This window comes from Ranitomeya imitator, chromosome 4 (genome assembly GCF_032444005.1).
Source record: "Ranitomeya imitator isolate aRanImi1 chromosome 4, aRanImi1.pri, whole genome shotgun sequence".
NCBI lineage: Eukaryota > Metazoa > Chordata > Amphibia > Anura > Dendrobatidae > Ranitomeya > Ranitomeya imitator.
The window spans coordinates 407316514-407338129 of NC_091285.1; the positions used below are offsets into that span (position 1 = coordinate 407316514).

At 42.4% G+C, this 21616-nt stretch overlaps 1 protein-coding gene across 3 annotated transcripts in view; it reads left to right on the forward strand.

The window, feature by feature from the left end:
- Positions 1 to 21616, forward strand: part of LRGUK (leucine rich repeats and guanylate kinase domain containing) — a 125965-nt gene that overhangs the window by 75117 nt on the left and 29232 nt on the right. For all 3 annotated transcript variants that reach the window (XM_069765361.1, XM_069765362.1, XM_069765363.1), the window contains 5 exons: positions 4962 to 5105; positions 12957 to 13037; positions 16819 to 16905; positions 17467 to 17573; positions 19927 to 20046. In XM_069765361.1, coding sequence (XP_069621462.1) covers positions 4962 to 5105; positions 12957 to 13037; positions 16819 to 16905; positions 17467 to 17573; positions 19927 to 20046 — 539 coding nt within the window. The remainder of the gene's footprint in view (positions 1 to 4961; positions 5106 to 12956; positions 13038 to 16818; positions 16906 to 17466; positions 17574 to 19926; positions 20047 to 21616) is intronic.

The following is a 21616-nucleotide window of genomic DNA, read 5'->3' on the forward strand; positions in this document are numbered from 1 at the left end:
AGCATGGCAAAAGTAAAAAAAAATGTTTAAAAAAATTAAATAAATGAAAAAAAAAAATATAACCGTTTAAATCACTCCCCTTTCGCCCCATTCAAAATAAAACAATAAAAACAAAATCAAGTATACACATATTTGGTATCGCCGCATTCAGAATCGCCCAATCTATCAATAAAAAAAGGATTAACCTGATCGCTAAACGGCGTAGCGAGAAAAAAATTCGAAACACCCAAATTCTGTTTTTTTTTTGGTCGCCGCGACATTGCATTAAAATGCAATAATGGGCGATCAAAAGAACTTATCTGCATGAAAATGGTATCACAAAAAACATCAGCTCGACACACAAAAATAAGCCCTTGCCTGACCCCAGATCACGAAAAATGGAGACGCTGCGGGTATCGGAAAATGGCGCAATTTTTTTTTTTTAGCAAAATTTGGAATTTTTTTTCATCACTTAGATAAAAAATAACCTAGACATGTTTGGTGGTCATGAACTCGTAATATATAAAGGCACGGATGATTGACCTCGTGGAGACCAAAACATCCAACACCGCGGAGACACCATCACGTGTTTCTCAACGCAGTGATCCAGAACACTGCCCCCAAATATGCAAATGCATGTAGAGGAGCTGCGGAGACACCATCATGTGTTTCTCAACGCAGGCAGTGAATAGCCAGGCCTTTCCCCGGGAAGGAACAATCATCCGTGCCTTTATAGACTTTCTACTAGGCACTGCTCCTGATAGCCAGTTTCCTACTCCACACTGATGAGGGGCAAAAACCCCGAAACAGCTGTCTGTGGACGGATACCATGCTTGGCATAGGTGGTTTTCCTTTATTGGATGTTTTCCTTTATTGGATGCTGCCCTTCCCTTGGTTGTTCCTTCCCGGGGAAAGGCCTGGCTATTCACTGCCTGCGTTGAGAAACACGTGATGGTGTCTCCGCAGCTCCTCTACATGCATTTGCATATTTGGATATTTGGGGGCAGTGTTCTGGATCACTGCGTTGAGAAACACGTGATGGTGTCTCCGCGGTGTTGGATGTTTTGGTCTCCACGAGGTCAATCATCCGTGCCTTTATAGACTTTCTACTAGGCACTGCTCCTGATAGCCAGTTTCCTACTCCACACTGATGAGGGGCAAAAACCCCGAAACAGCTGTCTGTGGATGGATACCATGCTTGGCATAGGTGGTTTTCCTTTATTGGATGTTTTCCTTTATTGGATGCTGTCCTTCCCTTGGTTGTTCCTTCCCGGGGAAAGACCTGGCTATTCACTGCCTGCGTTGAGAAACACGTGATGGTGTCTCCGCAGCTCCTCTATATGAACTTGTAATGACCTGGAGAATCATAATATCAGGTTAGTTTTAGCATTTAGTGAACCTAGCAAAAAAGCCAAACAAAAACACGCATGGGATTGCACTTTTTTTGGCAATTTCACTGCACTTGGAATTCTTTTTCCATTTTCTAGTACACGACATGGTAAAACCAATGATGTCAATCAAAAGTACAACTCGTCCCGCAAAAAATAAGCCCTCACATGGCCATATTGATGGAAAAATAAAAAAGTTATGGCTCTGGGGAGGAGGGGAGCAAAAAACGAACACGGAAAAACGGAGAATCCCAAGGTCATGAAGGAGTTAATACAGATTATGATATGTGAGCAAAACTTTGCAAAAAGTGTTTTAAAAATAAATTTAACATAAAAACCTGAGTAAAGCAATAGGTCTTTTTCTGATGACACATTCCCTTTAAAAATGATTTTGCTAACCCCGAGATTTTTTGTGCATTTGCTCTATTTGCTTAGACTACTAAAAAGGTTACATAAGACCAGATGTAGAGCTAGATATCCACAGTGCCAGATTCCAAGATTATATGGTGAAATTTACCAACACTGTCATTTCATACCCCCATCTTAAACAGCAAAATGCATTTTGACCTGTTTCTGCATCACAAACTGGAATGTATGTTAGCTATGGCTGGCAAGAGTGGCGTAAAATGAAAAAAGAAAGTCAAAATTTGTGTTCAAAGTAGACATGGGCATAAATGAGCAACTTTGCTTGCCAAAAGCTGGTACAAATAATTTGATTTATGTACAAATAGTGTATGATGTTATTTGAAGTATGTGTTTTTTGTTTGACAAAATATTTTATTTCTATAGTTGTGAAGACAGAATGAAATGTGTAACATTTATTAACACAGTGCGATAGTATGGGAACAATTTTAACAAACAAATACATTGACTAACCTAGTCATTTTATCCCTCTGACATCAATATGTTTCCAGCATCCTCTTGTTCTTTTGTCATTTGGTTCATGTTGTCTGTGGCTGTGTTCCAGTCACAATGCATTAGGTATCAGCAGGAGGTGAAATCTCAGAAGTGGTTTATATAAATGTTTCCACTATCAGCGAGCACAGTTTATCCCCCCCGTCATATGGATCGTTTCTATCGGATATCATTTTAAATGATTCCTTTTTGTTTGTGAAACTGTATATAAAATTGTACAAATGTCGGCAGAATCTCCCACAGCCAGAGGCAAGAATGATATTCTGGAAAATAGCATCTGTGAATAACCTTGTTATATGTCTTGTATTTCAAATGCTTTGCTTTAAGAAGCTCCGAACCTTCACTGGCTTCATTCAATAAATATTACGTTTCTTTACGGAATGTTTCTGTTCCAAGACATCGAACATTTAGTTATACCGTTTGTAGTAAATAATAATATTGTTTAAAATCCTTCAAAAGCAGTCTACTATTCCCATTTTATTTAGGTGTATCCATATAAATGGACCACCCTGTATATACTGCATGAGCCCCACACAGCCTCCCCATATACTGCATGAGGCCCCCACAGCCTCCCCATATACTGCATGAGGCCCCCATAGCCTCCTCATATACTGCATGAAGCCCCGATAGCCTCACCATATTCTGCATGAGGTCCCTATAGCCTCCCCATATACTGCATGAGGCTCCCATAGCCTCACCTTGTCCTGGATGATGCCCCCATAGCCTCCCCATGTACAGCATGATGCCCCCGTAGCCTCCCCATGTGCAGCATGATGCCCCAGTAATCTCCCCATGTGTAGCATGACACTCCCATAGCCTCCCTATGCCCACCCAAACATCCCATACACATGAATAAAGAAAAGAAAGAACATCACATACTCACCTCGGTCCCGTACCCTAGAAATTTGCTTCTGCTCCTGTCTCGTGGCTCCGGTGCACTGACTCTCCGCAGCACACAGCTGACGCAATTAAATGACGTAATCGCATCAGCTGTTTTACATGCTGATTGGTGGAGGAAGTGGCCGGAGACCCCTCCTCCACCAATGAAGAGTGCGCTGATGGGGACATTGAGCGGGCAGGTTGAAGCCCACAGGCCGCACTTTGCCCAGGTCTGGTCTACTACCATAGTGTTTTTTCCTCTTTCAGTCCCTGCAGATGTGGCATATTTGCCGCAGACTTCTCTGCATGTGTTATACTCCAATGATTTTATGAGAGAATTGCCACAGACAATGCAAGGGGGAAGTCTGCAATGATCTCCCCAAAAGGACTTGGCATATTGAGCATTTGAAATTCTGTATTGACAGTTCAATTTATATGCAACAAATATCCAGGCACATGTTATATGCAACAAATATCCAGGCACATGTTATCATGTTTCTTTCCCTCATCAGTGAAAAGCAGGAGTACTAGCTCGGTTGGTTGAGAGGTCTCTGACATGAAGTCTAAGGGGTAAAGGTTCTCCTGGTGGAGAATTCCAAGTCGGCATAGGGGGACTTATAGGAAATACAATTCTCCCTTAGGAATTTAAATAAGAAAATAGGCTCCTTGGAGAGGAAGAGGACAGGAACTCTAGTACTACCTGAATAGCTGGCACTGTACTATGCTGTGGATTTGCCATTTAAAGTTAAAAGCAACAAATTCATGTGTGCATTGATGCTTCAAGGACATCAAATCAAGTGAGAAAAATTACATTATTAATTCTTACATTTAATTAGAAAATCACACTTGTTTTGTCTAGCAAACTAATAGCACGTTAAATGACCTCAGGTGCCTGCGAGCATGTGCAATAGGAGTCTCTGATAATGTGATTTGGAGATAACCTATATCTCATATCTCTGGGTCACAGCAGCTACTCAGCATTAAGAAATACATGGTGGACAGCAGTCTGAGCAGCCTCTTCTTACCTGAGCATCCCTGATATCTCCACCATTAGATCAGGAAGGGTGGACAGCAGTCTGAGCAGCCTTTTCTGATCTCAGCAACCCTGGTATCTCCAGTTTTAGATCAAAATAACATGGTGGACAGCAGTTTGAGCAGCCTCTTCTTACCTGAGCATCCCTGATATCTCCACCATTAGATCAGGAAGGGTGGACAGCAGTGTGAGCAGTCTCTTCTTCAATCATCATCCCTGGTATCTCCAGTAGTAGTTAAGACGTGGTGGACAGCAATGTGGGTTGCCTTTTCTTACCTCAGCACCCCTGGTATCTACAATATTAGATCAGAATATCCACTGGGAGCACATCTAGCTTTACATGAAAGGAGAGAGTAGACCTTTCTTCCACACATATTCACTGTAACCTCTTATTTTAACATTCTAGAACAGGTTGGTGTCAGTGTACCAAGATATAGGCCATTTTAATGTGCTATGGTGATCACTTCACTCGACAAAACAAGTGTAATTTTCTAACTAAAGCTATGTTGAAATGTATTTATAATTACATTTTATTTCTTGATTATTTTCTACTCTTGAAAATTCCCTTTAATGTTCACTTTTGTTAGATTGGCAAACATGATCTGTGGCAGATTTCTGCAGACGGCATTCATGTTTATTCTGCAGATGTGTAATTGGAGGTGGCGTGGATTTGCATGAGGATGAGCTCTCTGTTTTTCTCCGCTGAATTTGTGAGAATAAGTACTACGGCACTAATTCTTACCAATGTTTTTTCATTTTTGTTCAAGGCTTCAAATCAAATTAAGAACATCACTGGCTTGGAAAATCTGAAATCATTACAAAAGCTGGACCTCTCCTCTAACCAGATCACTAGTCTTGAAGGTCTGGAGGGTTTGAAATTTCTGCAGACTCTTAACATTCAAGACAATGAGGTAATAGACGTACGTGTGTGTTTCTGTGCTACCTCTGCAGAGAAAGAAAACCGCACATTACATTTGTCAATAACATCCAGTTTATAGTATTGGTCCATTTTAAATAAAGTGACAAATATACTAGATCCGTTATAATAGGAAAGTGCACAGATCGGATAACTAAATCTCGGTCAATGTTACAGTATGCATCGGGAAACGCTCCGGATGTATATGGTAGGCTAGAAACACAGACGCTTTTGTTTGAAGGCTTTCATTGGATCTTATACAGATGAATGATCAGGCAGTGAGAGTTGCCATCACATAAGCTTTTTGCACAAATAAGCAGACCAAACTATGGTAGTTACAATGCTTAGGAATTTTGGGAACCGAACAGTATGTTAGAAAATACAGAAAAAGACTGCCCTTGTCAATGTATCTGTGTTCTAGTTCATGCTACAGTTCAAAAATTCTGTACACCATTTTTTCTCATTTTATCACAATTCTTTCTTGTGCGAGAGGTCACTTATACAAAACAAATGTTACAAACAAAGAAAAACGAGTGTAAAGTGAGATGTAGAGTGGTTCACACCAGACAGTCCCAAATTTCCCTCCACAATGAAATAGCTGTTTTTGGACCTTTTAGTAATCAGCTGTCACGCCGTTAATGGCGATAAAGGGGCAGGACGGCGTACTGGGACCCGCACCTGTCCCTGCTACTCTAATGGGTCCCTGGCTTTCCCTTATCTCAGGGGTACCTACGATGGTTAGGAGACCTGAGCCGCCAGCGTATCCCTGTCTCCTGTGCAGACCCTATCAGTGGACCCCTCTCCCCCCAAGGGAGGTGGACTGCACCAGTATTAACAATACAACAAATAACAGGCTATACAGACAAGGTAACTAAAAGTCTCAAACTCACCAAATGCTTACACAACCACAGAGGTAACACATAGAAGGAAAGGGAAGGAATAAACTAGGAAGGAAAACAGGTTTAACATGCAACCAAAACAGCAGACACCAATCTCTGTAAATAAACCTCCAACACAATACTACGCTCCTTCAACCTCCAGCCAGGCAGTAGAACTGATCACTGACAATAGCTAAAGTCAGGACTGAGTCTATATAGAGGATCAGATTACAAAATCCACTTCAGCTGAGAGACCCAGCTCTCAGCAATAAGGTTAACTCCTGCACTGCTGGCACAAAGAAGCCAGGTCAGAATACAGGTGAAGAGCTTCTGTTCACTGTGTGTGAATGAGGCCCAGAGCACTGCGGTTCTCTGGAACCTCTCTGTTGCGGTAGCCCCGTGACAGTACCCCCCTTCCACGAGGGACCTCCGGAACCTCAGGACCAGGTTTCCCAGGATGAGCTGTATGAAATGCCCGAACCAACCTAACCGCATGGACATCGGCAGCAGGTACCCACGTCCTCTCCTCAGGACCGTACCCTCTTCTCAGGACCGTACCCTCTCCAGTGTACCAGATATTGTAGGGATTGACGAACTAAACGAGAATCCATAACCCTGGAAATCTGGAACTCGAGATTTCCATCAACAAGGACCGGAGATGGAGGTGAAGGGGACGGATTGGATGATGCCACAACCTTTTTGAGTAAGGAGCAATGAAAAACATTATGGATCTTAAATGACTGAGGCAAAGCCAGCCGAAAAGCAACAGAATTAACGACGGCCACTATCCTATAAGGGCCAATGAACCTAGGGCCCAATTTCCACGAGGGAACTCTCAGCTTAATATTTTTGGAGGACAACCAAACCCAATCACCCACACACAGGTCCGGACCTTCCACACGTCTCCGATCAGCCGCATTCTTATACCTGAAACCCATCCTCTTTAATTTATCAAGAACCCCTTGCCATACGGACGTGATGAATGAAGAAAACCTCTCCTCTTCAGGAACACCTGAGGAATCCCTCCTATTAAATGAACTAGATTGAGGATGAAAACCATATGCCCCGAAAAATGGGGACTTACCACTAGACTCATGAGTACGATTGTTTATAGCAAATTCTGCTAACGGTAAGTACTTAACCCAGTCCTCCTGATTCTCTGAGATGAAACACCTGAGATAAGTTTCAAGATTTTGATTTACGCGTTCAGTCTGACCATTGGATTGAGGATGAAAAGCTGAAGAAAATGACAAATGAGTCCCCAGCTGGTTGCAGAAAGCCCTCCAAAACATAGAAATAAACTGCACCCCACGGTCTGAGACAATATCTGAAGGAATACCATGCAGTCTCACAACCTCCTTAATAAAGACCTGTGCCAGAGTCTTAGCATTTGGTAATGGGGGAGCGCAATGAAATGAGACATCTTGCTAAATCTATCAACTACGACTAAAATAACTGTATTACCCTCCGAAACCGGTAGGTCAGTGATGAAATCTATTGACAAATGAGTCCAAGGTCTATTGGGAATCTCCAAAGGTTGGAGAGACCCAGACGGGTGAGAATGAGAGGACTTGGAACGCGCACACACACTGCAGGCAGCGACATATTCCTGTACATCATGTCTTACCCCAGAACACCAAAAACGCCGAGTGAGTAGGTCCGCGGTAACCTTACTTCCAGGGTGTCCGGCCAAAACCGAGTCATGATGCTCATTTATGACCCTGAGACGGAGATTAGCTGGAACAAAAAGTTTACCTAACGGACAGGCTGCTGGGGCATCCCCCTGTGCCTCTACCACCTCTTTTTCAAGATCAGAATTAATTGCGGTGATTACTACACCCTTCTGCAGTATAGGACCTGGTTCACAACTATCCCTACCCCCCGGGAAACAACGGGATAAGGCATCAGCCTTGACATTCTTATTTCCTGACCTATACGTAATGTGGAAATTGAACCTGGCGAAGAACAGAGACCACCTTGCTTGCCTAGGTGTAAGACGCTTTGCAGATTCTAAATACAACAGATTTTTGTGATCTGTGATCACCATGACAGGGTGAAGTGATCCCTCTAAAAAATGATGCCATTCCTAAAATGCCCATTTAATTGCCAACAGCTCCCTGTTACCAATGTCATAATTCTTCTCCGTAGGAGATAATTTTTTCGAGAAAAATGCACACGGATGCCACTTACTCGGAGAAATCCCCTGAGACAATACAGCTCCCACCCCTACCTCAGAGGCATCCACCTCTACCACAAATGGCTGAGTGATGTCAGGCTGTATTAATATGAGTGCAGTGGAAAAACACTTTTTCAAAGTTTCAAATGCTTTACTGGCCGCACTGGACCATATGGAGAAATCCGTGCCTCTCTTGGTCATGTCTGTCAATGGTTTGGCTACCACTGAAAAGTCTTTAATAAATTTGCGATAGAAATTTGCAAAACCTAAAAACCTCTGTAAAGCCTTAAGGTCCTCAGGACGATCCCACTCCAAGACCGCACTGACCTTAGCCGGATCCATACGAAAACCTGTGGAGGATAAGAAATAACCCAGAAACGGAATCTCTTTGACCGCGAACATGCATTTCTCAAGTTTGGCAAACAGTTTATTGTCCCTGAGTACCTGAAGGACCTGCCGTACATGATCCTGATGAGACTCGAGGTCAGGGGAATAAATTAAGATGTCATCGAGATATACCACCACAAACCTACCTATTAAGTGACTAAGTATATCATTGACAAAGTGTTGAAACACAGCAGGAGCATTACTTAACCCAAAAGGCATAACCAAGTTCTCGTAATGTCCCTCTGGAGTATTAAACGCCATCTTCCATTCATCCCCCTCCTTCATCCGAATGAGATTATATGCCCCCCTGAGATCTAATTTGGAGAACCATTTAGCCCCCACAATTTGATTAAAGAGGTCCGGAATAAGAGGGAGTGGGAAAGAATCCCGGACCGTAATTTGATTTAATTCACGGAAGTCTAAGCATGGGCGTAAACCCCCATCCTTCTTCTTAACACAGAAGAACCCGGCAGCAATGGGTGATGACGAGGGTCTGATATGACCCTTGGCCAGACTCTCCGTGATATAGTCCTTCATGGCCTGTCTCTCTGGGGCAGAGATGTTGTATAGCCTACTCTTAGGCAGTTTAGCACCAGGAATGAGACGTATGGCGCAATCATAAGGACGGTGTGGAGGTAGCTCTCGACTCCCCTCCTCAGAGAATACATCCTCAAAATCTGAGATGAACTCTGGCAAAACCTGAGAACTCAATCCGGCCAGCCGTGTACCCAGGCAAAACTCACTCCATCTAGTAATCTCCTGAGTCTGCCAGTCTAACATCGGGTTGTGTAATGTGAGCCATGGTAAACCGAGAACTACAGGCGACGGCAAACCCCCCAACACATAACAATCTAATGACTCAGAGTGCAACACCCCTATTTGTAGGCTCACCCCACGGACGATCTGAGTGAAAGTCCCCTGGCTCAAAGGTGCAGAATCAATGGCAATTATAGGTATGTGTCTAGACAACTCTTGAGTCTTAAGCCCATGTGCCTGAACAAACCCAGCATCAATTAAATTAAACCCTGCCCCAGAGTCCAGAAAGGCAGAGATATTGAACCTACTTTCACCAAGACGAATCTCGGCTGGTAGGAAAAATTGAGGTTTACCTAAGGAGGAAATTAGTAAACCCGAGTTGCCAACCTCCCCGCAACCCGGGCTCAATAGTTTTCCGGCGGTTGTCTTCTAGAAGGACACACATTCACATAATGACCCCTTCTGCCACAAAAAAAACATGCACCTCCCTTACGCTGTACTACTGCAGCCCCCTTAGAACGAGAAGCGCCACCCAACTGCATAGGTTCTCCTAGAGACTCAGATTCTGATGAGTCCAAATCTGAATTACCCTTGAATAGCGGCGATTCATTAAGTCTCTGGCACAGGCGGCGGTCCACACGGATCGCAAGAGACATAGCTGCCTCCAGTGTGGTTGGTGTCTCCTGTAGGGCGAAGGCATCTTTTACTTTATCAGATAGGCCCTGATAAAATTGACTGCGGAGTGCAGGGTCATTCCACATTGTGTCAGTAGCCCATCTCCGAAACTCAGAGCAGTACTCCTCTACTGGCCGGTCTCCCTGTGTAAGACGGCGTATTGTAGACTCAGCGAGAAAGACGCGGTCAGGATCATCATACACTTGACCTAATGCTCGAAAAAACTCCTCCATAGTCTGTAACGGCAACGCGATAAAAACGCATTAGAAAACGCCTACATATGCATCCTATCATTTAGAATGCATTCTGCAATTTTTGTGCACATGATGCATTTTTTTCCGCAAAAAAAACCGCATTGCGGTAAAAAAGCAATATGTTCATTAATTTTGCAGATTTTTTGCGTTTTTCCCGCGATTCTATGCATTTGGGAAAAAACGCACAAAAAACGCACCAAAAACGCGTCAAAAACGAGAAAAAAAATGCATGCAAATTTCTGGCAGAAATGTCCGGTTTTTGTCAGGAAATTTCTGCTAGAAAGTCCTGACGTGTGCACATACCCTTAAAGATAAAACTCAAATAGAGAACACGCACCACCACGAATCAAATGAGTAAAAGATGTACAAACTTTATTATAAATAATTTCATAAAATTACAGGGGATGTGACAGAGGTAAGCCAAAAGTGGGTGGGAATACACAAAGGCACCAGGCAACAACAGGTGTATGTTAATCAAAGGTTAAATCAATTGCTCCTTCTTCACTTCCCCGGAAGAAGGCTTGAGCGCCGAAACGCGCGTTGGGGACGGTGGGTCTTGCAGGGCTCCAGGCACCTTCAGGTAAATACCATGGCTGTAGGATTTAGACTTGGATATTCTTTCATGGTTCTCTAGTTGTGGTACACAGCCCCTCTGGAGTCTTTCTTGCTCTGGTGTGTGCACTCTTTATTTCAGATTGTGTATTATTTCTAATTTTGGGTGCACACTATTTTTTGGAGCAATTGATTTAACCTTTGATTAAGATACACCTGTTGTTGCCAGGTGCCTTTGTGTATTCCCACCCACTTTTGGCTTACCTCTGTCACATCCCCTGTAATTTTATTAAATTGTTTATAATAAGGTTTGTACATCTTTTACTCCTTTGATTCGTGGTGGTGTGTGTTCTCTATTTGAGTTTTGTCTATTTAGCACTGAATCTAACTCTGTCCTTTCCACATTTAAATTGTTTCTTTGTGGATATTAGCCTTGTATGTATAGCCTTAAAGATAGCAGTGTTATTATAATGCTCCTGAATAAAAATATCTGCCCTGCGCTGAGCCCCAGAATAAATAGTTGCCCCTCACTATATTCCCTTCACAAAATATGACCCACACACTGTCGCTTTTGTGGTACATGCCCTCCACACTGCCCTCTGCATTCCATACTGGGTCCCCTCTTCACATTGTCCTCTCACATTGTGTCCCCCCTATACTGACAAGTCTCTATATTATGCCCCCCTACCACACTCCCACCTCCTTGGTTCACTATCCCTTCCTGGCTGTAACCTAACACTGTTCCCTCATGCTACCCCCCCACACTACTCTGTCTTTATTCTGTGCCAATTCACACCTTTTCCCCCACACTGTCTCCTCCTACTATTACCCTCAACAGTCTCCTTAACATTTACCCTCTCACTCTCCATACTACCTCCTCACACATCCCCCGACTCCCCATATTGTGTCCGCACCCATCCCATCACCCTCGCTTCCCATACTGTGTCCACATACACTTTCACTTTGCTCTTCATACTGTTTGCTCATACATGTCCCCATCTCCCACCTTGCCCCTCAAATTTCTCCCGCTTCCCATATTGTGTCTAGACCTGTTCCTTCTTTACTCCCCAAATTTGTGTCCTCAAACCATCCCCGTTATATTAAATTACCTCCACACACACAGTAAATCTCCCCCATATAGTAAATACCCCTGCACACAGTAAATCTCTCTGCACACACAGTAAATACCCCCCCATACTTTATATTTCCCCCCACACACAGTAAATCTCCCCCAGCCTGTTACTCTAAATATTCCACACAAAAGAAATACACACAGTAAATCACCCCCACAACCAGTAAATAATCCCATACACAGTAAATCTCCCCCAGCCCTGTTACACTAAATCTCCCCCCCCCCCCCACACACACACACACAGTAAATACCCCCACACAATCCAGTAAATATGCCTCCCCCTCCAGTTACATTCAATCTTCGGTGTCTTCAGCTCCATTGGTGTGGAGCACTTGCCACCAATGTGCGAGTAATGTCAGCAGTGTGATCACATGATTTGATCATGCTCCTGATGCCGCTGTGACCTGGCAGTCAGAGCTTCAATTGTAGTCGCGTCTGAAAGATGCGAGTACAATTGGTTACTGGGAGCAGCGCTGCAGCTTCTCTGAGCTGGCTGTCAGCTTGACAGCTGGCCCCAGAGAACTGCCGACTCCCAGTCCGGGGGCGGCAAAATGCAGGCGCCGGGGGGACACTTCGGATCGCCGCATTAGGCGGCCTGACTGCGCCCCCTTTTGGCTGCGCCCGGAGCGTATACCCCAGCTGCCCCTCCTAGATATGCCTCTGTCTATAGCAAAGAGCTAGAAAGCGCTGCACTCCTTGCTTAGAAAACCAACCACCTCTTATCGATTGCAGAGGTGGCCAGTAGCCTAGGCAAGGTGTGGTAAACTGTTAAATTAAAACTCCCTTCATTCTTAAGAGGAAAGCAAACTTTTTCTAAATTCCAAAATTACTTTTTTTTTTTTTTTTTTTTTTTTTTTTACAAGCACTTTGCTATTTTACCTATTTAGGAAAATGAGACAACCCCTTTCATGTATTCTTCATACAGTACTGTATAAGTATGTTAATATAATATACAAATGCCGTGTAGTAAAATACTTGCATATATGAGTATATTTATGTTAATTTTGGTTCTATTTTACAATGTTTCCATTGACAGATTTGTCAGATAAGTGAAATTGCTTTTATTGAAGAGCTACCTATGCTGCATATACTAAATGTAATCAAAAATCCAGTTCAGGTAAGTGGTGTCACTCAACTTTCATTTTTTTTAATAATACTATATTTTTTATTACATTATAATTGTAATGTTCCAAGTAGAAATGTGTATTAAAAGTATAATGAAATTGATCAGATCAGTTTTATAGTGAATATATAAATGATTTGGTGATTGCATGATTTGTTCAGTGCATAAACTAATAAAATTAGTACTGTGAAGGTGTTAAGTATGGCGTATATGCCAATGTACTAACTGATATGAGACAATTATAATGTTCTTTTTTAGGTTTCCTGAGAAATCAGGTTCTTTTTTTTCAGATTTCATGAGAAATCTAGCACAGAAATTATATGAAAGTGTAGATGTAGTGAAAATGTGTAGGCAAATCCCCAGACTACTCATTACCCTCATTTGCATGTGCCTTCTATGGAAGAGATTTCTCACAACTGGCAAATCAGATCATTATTAAAAAAGCTAGTAACTTTTATTGGAGTGACAAGTGTGTATACAGCCATGTCTCTGCTGCCATGTATAAACACCTGCTGACAAATTCCCTTTAAAATGAATTCTCTGCAGCTGCATGATGGAATCATGCTACTCCCTGTTGAATTCACCTAACAAATAATTTTTGCTGTTTTTTTATGCACTATAGCAGTATTGAGTATGCGTGCTCGTACACCCCTCACCAAAGATGAGTCCACCCCCAACAGATTTGTCAGAAAACTTTGTTTCCTTTCAAAATCATCATTTTCTTTGGGATACTAGAAAATGATTGAATGTCATTGATTATTTGCAAACAAGAATTGTTATTTTGCACTCCCAAAAAATCAAAGCTAAAGTTTAGATTACAAAATTCTAATTAACAAGACTTAAACCACAGGTAAGTCTAATTATTCATCAAACAAGTGTCCAGCAGAAAATTCACTATAAAAGAGCCTTAATCAACAAAAAAAATCCTTCCCATTTCATGCTGTCAGCAATGGCACTTCATGGAAGAGAAATGTCACAAGACTCGGGAAAGAAAATACTTTGTTTGCACAAGAATTTTGAAGGCTATAAGAAGATCAGCAAAGCTTTACTTATCAGTCAGAATACTTTAGCAAAAGTAATGCAAAAATTTAGCAAATATGGAGCTGCAGACATCCGGCAGGAACATCCCGACTGACCACGGAAGTTTGCACCTAAACAGTAACGTCTTCTGATGAAAAGGGTTGAAGAAAATTGACATGCAAGTTTACTTCAGTTAGCTAAAGAAGTTGAAAGCTAAACCAGGGTGTTTCCCTTGATGCAATATGACGTACAATGCAGAGGAATGGCATGCATGGGTGTCATCCACAAAGGAAGCCTCTCCTAAATCTCATGTACAAAAAAAGTCTACCTACAATTTGCCAGGGACCATGCCGAAATTATGAAGACTATTGGGACTTAATACTCTGGAGTGACGAAGCCAAAATAAATGTTTTTGGAACTGATGGCTTTAAAACTGTATGGTGTCGCAAAAGTAAGGAGTTACAAAGAAAGATGCATGGTGCCTACAGTGAAACATGGTGGTGGCAGTGTCCTTATGGGGGGCTGCATGAGTGCTGCTGGTTTCTGGAAGGTACATTTCATTGATGGCATCATGAATTCACAGATGTACTGTTCTATAGTGAAAGGTAAGATGCTGCCATCACTCGTGCCCTCGATAGATGTTCACTTTTCCAACATGATTATGATCCAAAATGCATATTTTTTCTTTTCTTGTTTTCTGAAGAACAGGGTGAAAGTCATTCAGCAGCCAAGTATGTCTCGTGTGTGCGTATCTACTATATAATTGTCTAAGGGTCACTTCCGTCTGTCTGTCTGTCCTTCTGTCTGTCACGGATATTCATTGGTCGCGGCCTCTGTCTGTCATGAAAATCCAAGTCGCTGATTGGTCCTGGCAAAACGGCCATGACCAATCAGCGACCGGCACAGTCCGGCGGCAATATGGCCACTCTTTCCTCCCTGCAGTCAGTGCCCGCTTCATACTCCCCTCCAATCATTCAGTTAGCCCTCACACAGGGTTAATGCCAGCGTTACCGGAGCACGGTGTAACGCACTCCGGTTACGCAGCTATTAACCCTGTGTGACCAAGTTTTTACTATTGAAGCTGCGTATGCAGCATCAATAGTAAAGCGATCTAATTTTACAAATAATAATAATAATAAAAAAAAAAACGTTATTCTCACCCTCCGATGTCGCGTCCTGTCCGCCGGCAGGTTCCAGTGCTCCAGTGCTAAGGATGCTATGGGACAAGGACCTGTCATGACATAACGGTCATGTGACCGCGACGTCATCACAGGTCCTGCGCGCCTGCGCGAGAAGGACCTGCCATGACGTCACGGTCATGTGACCGCGACTTCATCACAGGGCCTGCGCGAGAAGGACCTGCCATGACGTCACAGTCATGTGACCGCGATATCATCACAGGTCCTGCGCTCATAGTCATACCAACCCTGGGACCGGAAGCTACTACAAAGCTGGGCAATATACTACGTGACTGGGCAATATACTACGTGGCTGGGCAATATACTACGTGGCTGGGCAATATACTACGTGGCTGGGCAATATACTACGTAGCTGGGCAATATACTACGTGACTGGCCAATATACTACGTAGCTGGGCAATATACTACGTTACTGGGCAATATACTACGTTACTGGGCAATATACTACGTTGCTGGCAATATACTACGTGGCTGGGCAATATACTAAGTTGCTGGGCAATATACTACGTGGCTGGGCAATATACTACGTTACTGGGCATTATACTATGTCGCTGGCAATATACTACGTGGCTGGGCAATATACTACGTGGCTGGGCAATATACTACGTGGCTGGGCAATATACTACGTGGCTGGGCAATATACTACGTGGCTGGGCTATATACTACGTGGCTGGGCAATATGCTACGTGGCTGGGCAATATACTACGTGGCTGGGCAATATACTAAGTTGCTGGGCAATATACTAAGTTGCTGGGCAATATACTATGTAGCTGGGCAATATACTACGTGACTGGGCAATATACTACGTAGGTGGGCAATATACTACGTGGCTGGCCAATATACTACGTGGCTGGGCAATATACTACGTGACTGGGTAATATACTACGTAGCTGGGCAATATACTACGTGGCTGTGCAATATACTACGTGGCTGGGCTATATACTACGTTACTGGGCAATATACTACGTCGCTGGGCAATATACTGCGTGACTGGGCAATATACTACGTGGACATGCATATTCTAGAATACCCGATGCGTTAGAATCGGGCCACCATCTAGTATATATATAAATATGTGTGCTATGGAATAACGAGTGCTTTTTAAATGGAAAAGTTCAGAAAGTAGGTCAGGGTTTAAGAAAGTAGGATGGTATTATTTATCTAAATATCAATGTCAAAACTGCACATGGGCTCCAGCCAAAAATAGTACAAATATATAAATAAATATATACTATATTTATATTTGGACTGTCTTTGGCTGGAGCCCATGTGCAGTTTTGACATTGATATTTAGATTAATAATACCACCCTACTTTTATGAACCCTGACCTACTTTCTGAACTTTTCCATAACACATACTAACACTTGTTTTTGCATTTGCTGTACATTACTGTCAATTGCGGCAAGCATTCTGAAATCGATAGTAATCTAGAAAGCGTTTTACTGCCTTTCCATTATGAGCTATGCTTGCTGCTCTGCATTGTTCTGCTGGATATGTATGTGTATAGTACAATACTACTGTACATTGATTTTTCATTAGGTGTATTGTTTTTTAGGAACAAGCGGAATATTGGCTGTCAGTGCTGTTTATGCTACCGAAATTAACTGAACTGGATCAGAAGAAGATCAGAGTTGAAGAGAAGGTATTTATCTCCGCACCTGCTTTCCACCAATTAATAAACATCTTCCTAAAGCAATCAGTGTTGCCTAGTAATTACATTGGTGATGCAGAGAGGAAAATATAGCTTATCCCAGAGGAATGACATGAGCTGAGAAAGACATCTCGGTACAGTCAGCATCTTAAATATACACAACCAGGCCCCTAAAACATTTCAGGTTTATCCACAATTTTAGACAATTGAAGGGCAGAGTACGTACACCGTATAAATACAGCAGGTGAAATAAGTATTGAACACGTCAACCATTTTCTAAGTAAATATTTCCAAAGGTGCTATTGACATGAAATTCTCACCAAATGTCTGTACAGTCCATCCAATCCACACAGGCAAAGAAATCAAACCATAGATGTCCATAAATTAAGTTATGTGTAATAATGAGAAAGGACACTGGGAAAAAGTAATGAACATTTTTACTGAAATGTACTTACGGTAATACTTTTGTACAAAAGCTTATGTTTGTGATGACTGGGTGGCTATCTGTTGGAAGTAATATATGTGTTATTTTACTTTCTGGACAATACTTAGGTGGCTGCGGTGAATAAGTATGACCCTCCTCCAGAGGTTATTGCAGCCAGAGATCATATGGCCAATGTTATGTACTGCATGATCCAACCACAGAAGATTTTTGACAGGTAATTTCTAGACATGATGATCATAGTTGCCATTTTGGATATTTAAAGAGATCCTGACTTCTGATACATTGTAGTGTTTCTGAGAAAAGCATAGTTTAAAGGGAATCTGTCACTTCCTGGGACTTATATAACCTATTAATATGGGCATACAGGTAATAGAAATGTTATACTAGTCCTACCTGTATGAATCATATTAGTGGTCTTGTTGTTGAAAAAATGTGTTATATTTCTTTATGCTAATGATGTCTCCGAGGCTCCATGGTGTATGGTGCATGGAGGAAATCTCTGCATCCTGTCTTCATTATCATACCAATCCCCCCTCCCATCAGTGTCACAGTACCCTGTAAAGTGTAATTGTAGCCCCAGAAACCTGCGTCTGCAACAGCTCTGTTATACCGTACCTATTCCGCCCTGCTATGGGCATTGGCTTCAGGATTTTTCTGGGCATACACCTGTGTGTACAGCGATAAGGTGCTCTCCCCACTTCCTTCCTCCCTGCATAGTTAGGAACCATACTGTTTCTGATGCCACCTGTCACCCATCTATGCATGATGGGGAGAGCACCTTATCACCACGTACCCCAGAAGTCACTGCAGCGGAAATAGCAGTGACTCACCGGCGCCTGTGCAGAAGAACACTGAAGCCAATGCCCATAGAAGGCCATAATAGGTACTGTATAATGGCGCTGTTGTAGAGCATAGACGCAGGATTTTGGGGACAAGTCTTTTGGAACAAAACCACAGCTTTGAGACGTACAGGTAGGACTAGTTTAACATTTCTATCACCTGTATTCCCATAGTAATGGGTTATATACATCCCAGGGGGTGACAGATTCCCTTTAAAAGCCACTGGGGACCGAGCCCCCGCAGGATACTAGTCAGACAGGCAGATCCTTGGTAGCTTTTCCCTGCCTGCTGCAAGTGATTGACAGGTCTCTTCCTATACACACAGGCAGGGAGAAACCTATCACTCCAGAACAGACGGCTGGGAGACACTGCCAAGGACTCGGCTGTCCATCTAGTCTTCAAGAGCCTGCAGCATTTCAAATAAAACATATTCCCAAAATCCGTATGGGGACTATGTTTCTTGGCTGGTCCCTAGCATGTCCCCGTCAGCATCTTCCTAACACGTCCCCATAAGCATCTTCCCAACTGGCTCCCATACACTGACAGGTCTCTGCCTATGTGTGTGTATAGGTAAAGACCTGTCAGTCATGGGTCCCAGGCCAGCTTTTTAAAGTAAGTTTTCTCGTTTTCTCTGAAACACCACAGCATTTCATAGTAAGAAGTACACCACTGCGATAACGCATCATTATCTGATTCATTCTGCCTATAGTTTGGTCATCATGAATCAGCTGATAGGTTCCCTTTAATTGACCTGCATATGCCAGTAACTCCCCCTGAGCTTGTGAGTGCTAGTTAATGTTAGATCACATGCCTTTGGATGACAGGTTGGTTTATCTGCTTATTTTTTTACTGACGACTTCTGGTGCTGTCTTTTGCCCATTGCACTGGTTACTCCTTTTTTTGTAAATTAATGAGTCTAGAGAGTGATTGACGATGCTACACATCTCCTATCACATGATACAACTTCATCTTTTAATCCCCTGCTCTACATGCATCCAATGACATACCACTCACATCCTCCCTTAATTTCCCACTTGGATTTGCAGGACCCTTGCTGCACAATGCTGGAATCTTCTGGCATGGATCATCAGTGGAAGAAAGGTGGCCTATGTCACATAACCATAGTCTATGGCCCATGGAGATCCTGACCGGATCACAGATCACCCCACTTCACTGTATCCTCAGCTTTGTAACTGTGTTACATCTCTTTGTCATCTTGGCCGCTGCCCTTGCAGAGTGTAGCAGACGTTAATAATTTTATCTTGATTTCTGCACTCTGCAAAAGTACTAGTGGCAGCGGCCAAGAAGACAAAGCATCCGCTGCCTCACTCAGTCTGTTCACTGGGTCACTAGGAGAGCTAAGTACTCACTTTGATGCTCTCAGTACGATGCTTTCAGTGGATGAAGACGTGGTCTACGCTGTGTATTCCCAGGCTCAGATGATCTGACATGGGGGAAGAGCCAGGAAATTCTGCCCCAGGCAACCCTCCCTGTGGCCCCTTATGCAAATGACTGTAATTATTGTATGTTTCCATACATTCTTGAATGAATGAATGAATAAAAATACTAAAACCCAGAGAGCTTACCTGATTGGTGTACATTTATTTACATGTAATAATGCTTCTAAAACCTAGCACAACAGGGACATAAGAAAATACGTACCAGATCAATAACAGACTGACACACACCTACAAATCACAGTGACAAGCCTTTCTCATTTATTACAGTACATTGCCCAATCTGGACACCCCCTACCCTATGCTCGTTCTAACAGGGCCCCAGTCTTGTGGGAAGCGCGAACTGGCTCACAGAATGTGCAGAGAGTTCAAGGAGTTCTTCCGCTACGGGTAAGACATTCATCTTTCACTGTGTGCAATGTGCTTTTAATAAGGCAGATAATCATATTTTAGTGCTTCATTGTAAAATGAAGCAAGTCCTTGTGACTTGCTTCTTTGCAGCCGGAACCCTGGATTTTAGGGACTGAGCCCTTGAACACTTTTTGTAAATTACTTACGGCTGGGTGTGTTACATCTGTAGTAAAATATTCCAAATCGGCAGAACTTTAGACTTTGCACAAGTCAAATGTTCTTTAATTGGAGCAAATACATGTCAGTGAACTCAAAATAGAAAAATCAGTAGACTTGCATATATTTTTAAAGGGTTAATCCAATCTGCTGATTAGTGGGGGCCTGACCGTTGTGACTCCACTGATCCTTAAAATGGGACTCTGCCATCTGAATGGACAGTAGCCGGTCTTGCTCATCATTGCTCCATTCATTCTCAGCGGGACTGCAGAAGATAGCTGAGTAGACCGCCAGACCCCCTTTAATAAGCAACGCCTAAAAATGGGGAAAACACTTTGACTCTCCTGGTACCGCAGTTTCCTCCCACACTCCAAAGGCATACTAATAGAGTGTATAGATTGTGAGCCCCAATGGGGACAGCGATGACGAGGTCTGTAAAGTGCTGTGCAATTAATGGCGCTATATAAGTGAGTAAAATAAAACGAAAAAGTAAAAAAATGACTGAAGGATAATTCTTTACTTACTGAAGTGAGTTAAAAAAAAAGAAGCTAGCCAAAAAAAAGTATTATTGAAGTGATACCTGTATTTGCGCACTGGGCTTCAATTATAGTTTTTCTGGGTAGCTAAGATGAGAGAACACTTAAAAATAATTCAATGTTGCATACAGCTCCACTGTCAATATTGGCCACAAGATGTCAGTGTGGTGATACAAATATTTTGAGACAACAAATATTTGTAAACAAATTTATGTTTAGATGAAGATATTCAAAATTAATAATTCAAAAATAGATTCAATTTGCAAATAGATTTACATAACATTGCAAGTCTTCAACAATATTATCCAAAATATGGATTCCAGTTATTTGTAGTGAGCCAAAATAACCTGTACTGATAACAATACACCATAATACTGCAAATTATTGAAAAATAATGTGTCATACAGATGTATTCTAAGATTTACAAAACAGGAATAAAAAAGCCTTATCCATACATTGTATGGAATCCCCATTTTTCTGATGGCAATATCCGCACAGATGTGACCATGCAGAAGATTAAACAGATCGAATACTAAATCTTATACACATTGTTTGAACAGAATGATGTCAAACATAGATTTAGGAGTAAAGGAGCACCCCTGCCAGGAGAGTGTAGCATGAATGTGTGGAATGTACATTTCTACAAGAGATGGCATCTGGTATAGATTAGTTTTGGCCGTTAATAATAATAATTACCGTAATATAACATGGATTCTCCATTACACCTTTCTATGGAATATTTGCAGTAAAGAATGATAGTCTTTAGGTTGCTAAAAAATGTATCCAGTGAAATTGTGTCAGATGTCCAGTGTGATACACAGACCATAGTGATCAGATGTGATGTAAGAAAAATAACT